The sequence below is a fragment of the Chinchilla lanigera genome, unplaced genomic scaffold (genome assembly GCF_000276665.1).
Source record: "Chinchilla lanigera isolate Chin_1 unplaced genomic scaffold, ChiLan1.0 scaffold00021, whole genome shotgun sequence".
In the NCBI taxonomy this organism is placed as follows: domain Eukaryota; kingdom Metazoa; phylum Chordata; class Mammalia; order Rodentia; family Chinchillidae; genus Chinchilla; species Chinchilla lanigera.
This window is the reverse complement of record NW_004955422.1, coordinates 28,660,121-28,668,532: the sequence shown is the minus strand read 5'-3', so window position 1 is coordinate 28,668,532 and position 8,412 is coordinate 28,660,121. Positions and strand designations below refer to the sequence as shown.

At 48.2% G+C, this 8,412-nt stretch overlaps 1 protein-coding gene across 1 annotated transcript in view; it reads left to right on the top strand.

Moving 5' to 3' along the window:
- The window catches only part of Asxl1 (additional sex combs like transcriptional regulator 1), a gene marked incomplete at its 5' end in the record, with an annotated part of 59,505 nt that extends 53,364 nt beyond the window's left edge, over positions 1-6,141 (top strand). Inside the window, 2 exon segments of the mRNA XM_005384868.2 lie at positions 239-869; positions 1,363-6,141. Coding sequence (XP_005384925.1) covers positions 239-869; positions 1,363-4,251 — 3,520 coding nt within the window. The 3' untranslated portion in view covers positions 4,252-6,141.
- Positions 6,142-8,412: the final 2,271 nt, after the last annotated feature.

Genomic DNA, 8,412 nt, shown 5'->3' with positions numbered 1-8,412 from the left:
GCCTCAGCCTCCTGAGTGCTGGGATTACAGGCATGGTAGCGCATGTATACAGTTTTCTTTAGTATTATGTACCATGTAAATTGGTTATATCTGTGTATGTGCATATGTATGTATTTGTACATGTATGTATCTGTTTATCTACATATTTGTTATATTTACTTACCCGAGTATGTATTGGTAACAGAAATAAGAGACATGTCCTCTGGCCTGTAACTGATGGTGTGATTTTGGTTTACAGATTGGGTTTGACCAAAGAAGAATCATTGCAGCAGAATGTGAGCCAGGAGGACACTGAAATCAAGAGTGGCTTGCGTGTCCCAGGAGAATCACCACAGCCACAGCGTGGTCCAGTGACCCGCCGAGATGGGCATTTTAAGAAACGATCTCGGCCAGATCTCCGAACCAAAGCCCGAAGGAATCTGTGCAAAAAACAGGAGCCAGAACAAGCAGGGGTTGCTAAAGATGCAAACTCTGTGGCACCAGACATTCTACTGTCCGAGGATGGGCAGGCTAAACCTGGCACAGCCAGGGTGAGCAGTACCCCCGTGCCAGGTGTATCCTCTTCAGCATCTGGCCCAGGGGTTCCTCAATGCCCTGGTGAACTTGTGGCTTCCCACATCCAGATGGAGCCAGATAACTCGACACATGCCTCTGCATCTCCAGACAGAATTCCATGCTTGTCTCAGGATATTGTGGATCAGGAACCCAAGGATCAGAAGAGAAAGTCCTTTGAGCAGGCGGCCTCTACATCCTTTCCCGAAAAGAAGCCCCGGCTTGAAGATCGTCAGTCCTTTCGTAACACAATTGAAAGTGTTCACACCGAAAAGCCACAGCCCACTAAAGAGGAGCCCAAAGTCCCGCCCATCCGGGTAGGAGGCTCTTTGATTGCTGATGGCCCTGGTGCCAGGTTTCCTTTGAGGGTCATGAGATTATAGAGCCCTTTTGCAAGGACAGACACCCTGGAGCCCTAGTTTGAATTATGTGGAAACATAGCTCTACAAAAGGAGCTTTTCTTGACTGAAAGACTCGGGGATAGTTTAGCAGTGACTTTCCTCACTGTTTGTTTACTGTTAAAATTATCTCTAGAGGTCAGAATCCTTTGGAGTTTTTAAACTTTTATTAGATAGTGTTAGGTTCTTTGCTGTAATGAGTCACATAGTCCCACCAAAAAATAGATTTAGAAGTGTGGCATAAACAGCCCTTCAACAGAATCGCAGAATGAAGTTGTAGTATAGACAACCATTTTACTGTGATTAGTAATTCCCTAGGCCATGACTTTTAAGCTAATTGTGTCCTAGATTTGCTTTATACTTCCTGGTTTGGGTTACCAGTTAAAATTGTTTCCCTGTGCTTTTCTTGCAGATTCAACTTTCACGTATCAAACCACCCTGGGTGGTTAAAGGTCAGCCCACTTACCAGATATGCCCCCGGATCGTCCCCATCACAGAGTCCTCTTGCCGGGGCTGGACTGCTGCCAGGACCCTCGCAGACATTAAAGCCCGTGCTCTGCAGGCCCGAGGGGCGAGAGGCCACCACTGCCATGGAGAGACGACCACCACTGCTATCGGAGGGGGGGGTGGCCCGGGTGGAGGTGGCGGCGGGGCCACCGATGAGGGAGGTGGCAGAGGCAGCAGCAGTGGTGATGGTGGTGAGACCTGTGGCCACCCTGAGCCCAGGGGAGTCCCGGGCACCCCCAGAGAGTGTGCGTCAGATCTACAGCGAGCACAACTACTGCCGCCTTGTCCTCTGAATGGAGAGCACACACCGGCTGGAACTGCCGTGTCCAGAGCTAGGAGAGAAGACTCAGCTTCTCACAGAAAGGAGGAAAACTGCCCACTGCAGAGGGTTCCAGGTGTACTCACAAGTGGGCTGGATGATGCCTCCCAGCCCCCGATTGCTCCCACTGGAGACCAGCCATGCCAGGCTTTACCGTCCCTGTCATCCCAAACCCCAGTGACTGAGAGGTTAGCAGAGCACCTTGATTTGCATCAAGATACTAGAACCGAGTCTGAGTCTGGTACCATTTCCTGGGAAATGGATCATGGGAAACAAGGAGCCACTGTTCCTCTAAACAATGGTTCTGTGCAGTCTCTAGTGGGAGATACATTAGCAGAAGGAACTGGCCAGACTGTCAACAGTATTCCTATCATGAAGGATCCTGTAAACGTGACCCCCAGTTCCACATCTGAATCATCACTGACTGGCTCCCTGCAGGACAGACCATTTGATGATGAATTAGGACTTCGTGACTCGGGCCCATCCATGAGGGAAAGTTACAGTAGACAGGAAACTTTGAGAAGTGAGGCTCTCACTTCTGGTAATGCTGCTCTTTGGAGTCCCATCTTGTTGAATGACAAGGTAATGAACCCATCTGAGCCAGAATCCAGAGAAAATGTACCATCCATGGAGCCCCAGGCTGTAGAACAGTGGGGAAAAGCTGCTCCCTTTATTGCCATGTTATCTAGGGGCTTGGCAGCTGAGGAGGGTGTGGCTCCCCCTGACAATTGTGCTTCACTCTGGACTGTGCGACCTCAAGGAGCCATGGGTGACACTGACACGGAGGACAAGCAGGTAGACAGTGAAAAGCTGAAATCAAATGGAGACCCTGAAGCACTGAGTCCTCATAGCGAATCCACAGATACAGCATCTGACTTTGAAGGCCACCTGACTGAGGATAGCAGTGAGGCTGACACTAGTGAAGCCACAGTGAAGAAGGGATCCTTGGTAGAAAAGGATCCCAAGCATGATTGGAACCAGTCTGCCTCCCTGTCTAAGATACACAGTGACCTGGGTCTGGTTACAAGGACAGAGGGAGTGGTTACTTCTCAGAGCTGGGTTTCTCGAGTATGTGCAGTACCCCAGAAAATCCCAGACTCCCTCCTGCTGGCCAGTAGCGAGTACCAGCCAAGACCCATGTGCTTAGCCAGGCCTGGGGCAACAGTGGAGGCCAACAACCCGCTTGTGATGCAGCTGCTACAGGGTAACTTGCCCCTAGAGAAGGTTCTTCCTCCAGCCCATGGTGGCAGCAAGCCAGAATCCCCACCACTGCCACTTACAAAAGAACAGAGCCATGGTGGCCCCCTGGCCATAGGGTCTTCGCATAATCTGGGGGAAAATGGTCACATGATTAGCAAAAGCAGCCCTGGTTCTTTAAGAGTGTTGAAGGATCCTCTACTGCCTACGATGTGCGAAACAAACAGTCTTGGCAGTGTAGAGGCCACCCAGGCACCTGGAGCACCCCAGAAGATTTCCAAGTTGGCTCTGAGTTTAGACCACTTGCAGCCAGTGACAAATCTGGTGACCACCTCTGGGAAACCGGAAGAAGTGGATTCCAAAGAGCAGCCCTCTCCCTTTAGTTTTGAAGATAAGAAGGATGTCCGAGATGCATCCCACTGCAGTAATTCAAATGCTACTTCAAATCCAGGAGATCTCACTACCTCGAGAACACCTTGTTTCTCATCTCCAAATGTGATCTCCTTTGGTCCAAAGCAGACATTTGGGGCTCTGGGTAACATTGGAGGCCAAGGGAAAAAGCTTTTTGGCCCGAGGAACATGACTGCAACCATTCAGTGCCCCAGGCCTGCAGACCCAACACTGCTGCCTTCCGAGGTCCCTCCTGTTTTTCCCAATAGAAAGTTGGGGCTGAGCAAAAACTCTGTATCTGATGGAGTACAGACTGCAAAAGAAGACTGCATTCCAAAGCCCCCTCCTGCCTCTGTTAGCAGCATTAAGAATGAAAAGGCTATGGGGGGTCCGCTTAAGGCAGATGCAGAGAACAGGAAAGCTGCTGGGCACAGTCCTCTGGAACTCGTGGGTCACTTGCAAGGGATGCCCTTTGTCATGGATTTGCCCTTCTGGAAGTTGCCCCGAGAGCCAGGGAAAGGGCTCAGTCAGCCTCTGGAGCCTTCTTCCATTCCTTCCCAGCTCAACATCAAGCAGGCTTTTTATGGGAAGCTTTCTAAACTCCAGCTGAGTTCCACCAGCTTTAATTATTCTTCCAGCTCACCAACCTTTCCCAAAGGACTTGCTGGAAGTGTGGTGCAGCTGAGCCACAAAGCAAACTTTGGTGCAAGCCACAGCGCGTCACTCTCCTTGCAGATGTTCACTGACAGCAGCACAGTGGAAAGAATCTCGCTCCAGTGTGCGTGCAGCCTGAAAGCCATGATCATGTGCCAAGGCTGTGGTGCGTTCTGTCACGATGACTGTATTGGACCCTCAAAGCTCTGTGTATTGTGCCTTGTGGTGAGATAATAAATTATGGCCACTGGAAAAATTGTATATTTAGTGTGTGTATTTTGATAATGATGGATCTTAAATCTGTATACAGAATAACATTGATACAATAGACTCTGTCTCTTTAGGAAAGAGCACTGTTGTCTCACCCTAGAATTACAGTGCTAATGCCCTCTGTCACTGGTTACCCTTCTGGTCTGCAGGAAGGGCTTCCTGGGTGGCAGTCTGTGGGTTGGCCAAGGTTGGCCAGCCTGAGTCCTCTTGAGACAGAGCTCACATGGCAGGGGAATCCAGCCTGACTTCCAGAGGGACTTGAAACTGAGATCAGAAGGTTGTGTTCTCCACCAAGGGAACTCACCCACCTGAACTGAGCAGGAACGTCAGTCTTCCACTGCCCCCTCCCTGCCGTCTTCTGCTACTTGGAGGAGTTGATGGTTGGGGAAGAAGCCACATAGGGTTAAATTAACTCCCATCATTGCCCACCAGGGGGATCAAGCACCTGCTGACTTGAGGGTCACAGTTAAGTCGTTTGCTAGTTGATGGAGCCAGTTTGACTTTTGCATCTATTGCTGCAACCAGTTTGGAACATCCACCAGGCCCACAGGATTTTTTGGAAGCTTGAGTATCCCTTCTTGGACAACAGGGTCAGGAATTGGGGTTGTCTTCTATGAAAATACCATCTGTCAACCTTGTGAGTCAACTGTATAGACATTTGCAGGTGACTTTGCTTGCCACCCACCCTGTCACAGTGGACTTGGGGTGGGCATCTCGATGCACCTGTGTATGTGGAAGTCATTTTACATTTCCAAACAGTGTGTGTTTCATATTTTTATATTTTTAACTCTTTATTCTTGGATGTATAAAGTGAACTTTTGGGCTTCTGTAAGTATGCTCTATGCACCTCTAATGTTTTATCCTGTATTTATATGTTGTACACAGTACTGGCCAAATCTGTAAATGGATGTATTGTACAGAGAACACGAACATCTCTTCCTTATTTTACGTCTTCAACATCGTTACATTAAAGTGCTGTCATTTACTTCTTTATGCTGATTGTCAGAGGCACTGAGTGTGGTGCTGCCTGATATGAGAGGGAAGTGACTGATGATGTCAGGTTGGCCTGGTGTTTTGTCACCTGTCACCAGGCAATCAACCATAGCCTGCAGAGCCATAGTCAGCCCACCTGCACACCACTAAGCAAATGCATCTTGCTTCTTGCATCTCTTCTCTTCCAGCCTTTAATGGCTGCTTGCTGCATATGTGGCAAATCACCACCACCAGTGTTAATTGCTTCTGGACTCATGAGTAGTTCTTTGGGTGGCCACCAGGTAGGCTTTCTGAGTCTGGCTCCAGGGTCCCCACCTGTCACAGCAATACCTGGTACCGCCAGGCTCCTTTTGACATTTTTGGCAGCAGGTTTGAGAAGAAACAGCCTTTATCCCTGCTACCTGCTCCTAACACATGTCCAACAGGTAGACACCCCTGTTTCTCTTCCCTTACCCTGTTTTCTTGACTTAGTGAAGAGTTGAGAGTCTTCCTTATTAATTTAGGTCTGTCTCCCTGTGCGAGTGCTTCTGTGTGAAGTACAAAATTTTATGCCTTGGGCAAGTCTCGTCTCATCTGAAAGCCCCCCCCATTAATCAATCTGAGGTGGTATTGTCATCTGAAGCATGAGTGGGAAGGCAGCAATGCTGTGGTTTAAATGCAGTATAGATGAAGTTGTCAGCTCGAGTCTGTTTACCAAAGACCAGGAGCAGAGGCCCAAATGTCCATTCCTCTTTCTCCTGGGACCTTTGGGGCCATTCAAAGGTATAGTTTGACACTGGTCTGGTTCGTGGCGCTGCCCAGAGAAAAGCACTGCTCTTGTATGTGTTGTGGAATTGGAAAAATAAACTTGTACAACCTGCATTTGTGGTCTCCATCCTCTGTAGCCGCCTGCTGGTGTGGGAGGTGAGGTTCAAGTGCAGAGCTGAACTGGGAGGGGCCGATGCCAGCTCTCCTCCCTGTGACCTTGGGTTTGAGTTCTTATATGTGAAACTCTTACAGGGTTGGTTAGAAAGGAATGACTTGTTGGCTTCACTGGTTTTGGACTGTTGTTTGTGATTTGAACTGCCCCCTGATGGACTAGAGTCAGAAATCTAGTGGAAATGAGGAGTGCTTTCTTCTATAAATACAAGCCGTAAGTGATGACCTCCTGCTTGTTCATCTATACTGCCTCCCCGAGGTTGAGATTGTCAAATAGAGTTCAGCTGGTTAATTGGTGACCTGCAGGTGGTTAACCGGTTCAACCTTTGCCTTGACGTGATGTGAGTACTTGATTGGCTGTTGCTGCAATGAGCCTGAGTGGTTGCCTAGTGCTGCTGGGGCTATTTTCTCAAAGTCTCCAGAAAACATGGTTTTGCACTTACCAGAAAGAATCTGTAATAAGCAGAAAGTTAACCCAAATGATAGATGTAAAACTTCCAGTTCCATTAACTCTGAATTGGAGGAAGTATCCAGTATGGCAGGATACCCCCCTGTGTGCAGGCAGTCTCAGTGGCCGTTTTGCAAGTAGTGCTGTTTGAAAATCTTACTAGGTGGGTCTGGTGACTAGGTGAATGCCCAGTAGTGGTGGTGTATGCTTGTGCCTTTGTGTCTCAGCATACTTTGTCCAGTTACAGCTACAGGAACTTAAAACACTTTGGAAGCCAGGGTGAGGACTGCACTTCACCACTTGTGTCTCAGCCAGTAGCCAGGTAGTGTGGGTTAGAGTAATGCTGTGCTGCAGGGCAACTGTGGACTTGTCACCCTCCTTGACCTGTGTGCCGGCTGCCCTGTCTGGATGGGTGCTGCTTCTGCATCAGGTTGTTGGTACCTACCACCTGGGAAATAGTGCCAGCTAGCTTGTACTACATCCTCATAGTAATAGCAGTGTGACCTTACAGTAGAAATCTCAACAGTTAATAACTTATCTGCTTCATCTTTGGCTCAGAGGGAGCTTTCGGAATCAGAGGCTTGTTGCACTGAGGACTGGTGCAGGCTATGAAGGTGACTCCTGGCTTTTGGTCTTAGGCTACATTTGAATGAAGTGCTGAGATTAGAGATAATTGGGAAAGGAGGCTTCCTTACCCAATGGTACAAGGAAAACATGTTTCAGTGATGAAAATACTATCCTACTGGCCTGCTGTGTTAGCATTAATTTGTTTGAGAAAACTTGCTGTAAAAATAAGACCCTGCTTGTGAGAGGAAGTCCATTTATTATGCACACATGAACAAAGCAGCCTGCATCTATGAACCAAAGGGTCGGCCTGCTGCGAGAGGCACATGCCAGGGCTGCCCTTGTAGGCAGGAGCACTTTGAACCTAGAGAGAGGGTGGTATTTGTGATCTTGGAGATTTCAATTCAAAACCCTAACTGGACAGTTCCCATGGTTGTCTTGTCTCTGTGCATCAGCGTGAAAGCCTGGAAAGTGAGTCTCCACTGCAAGACAGATAAATACTTGCTACACACGGTGCCACTGAGTCCTCAGTCGATGGGCTTCCCTATTCTGGAGACACTGTTTTGGGGAGTGTTGAGAATGTTGCATATTATTTAGAGGGGTAGAGAGGGTCCCAAGGCAACTGGAGTCCCTGATTTAACAACACTGGCTGATAAACCTAACAGCATCTGTGTTTATACAAAAACTCTAAACAGGTGATAGGACCTTGCAAGGACTTTTTTTCCCTGTAACTGTTAATCTTCCATAATGCATTTTAAATGACTTTTTTTTTAAAGGCTGCCTAAAATAAATAAAAAAGGCTGCCTATGCATGTTGTTTCTCCCTTCCCTCATTGAGTTAAAGGAAGGTTTGCCTGTTTTGAGTGAATTATAACTGTTCTAAGATAGCATTTCCCTTTTGATGATGTCCTGTGTCCACTGTTAACAGCCGTGGAGTGCTGTTTGAAGAGGCCAGACTGGAACAACCAGCACTTTTCTGGCCTCAAGCAGTTTTTCCCAGGGATCCCAGTACTCCAGGGAGAGATGAGCAGCAGCATTTCTGTGGAGGTGAGTGTGAGCTGGTTAGGAGGCCGTGGGGTCTGCATGAAGCCACTCTATTCTGGAGATGCTGTCCGAGGTTGTGGGGCTTTAAGGGTCCCTTAGTGTAGTGAGACTCAAAGAGTGGTAATTTCAGTTGGACAGGAATTTTTTTTCTTTTCTTTT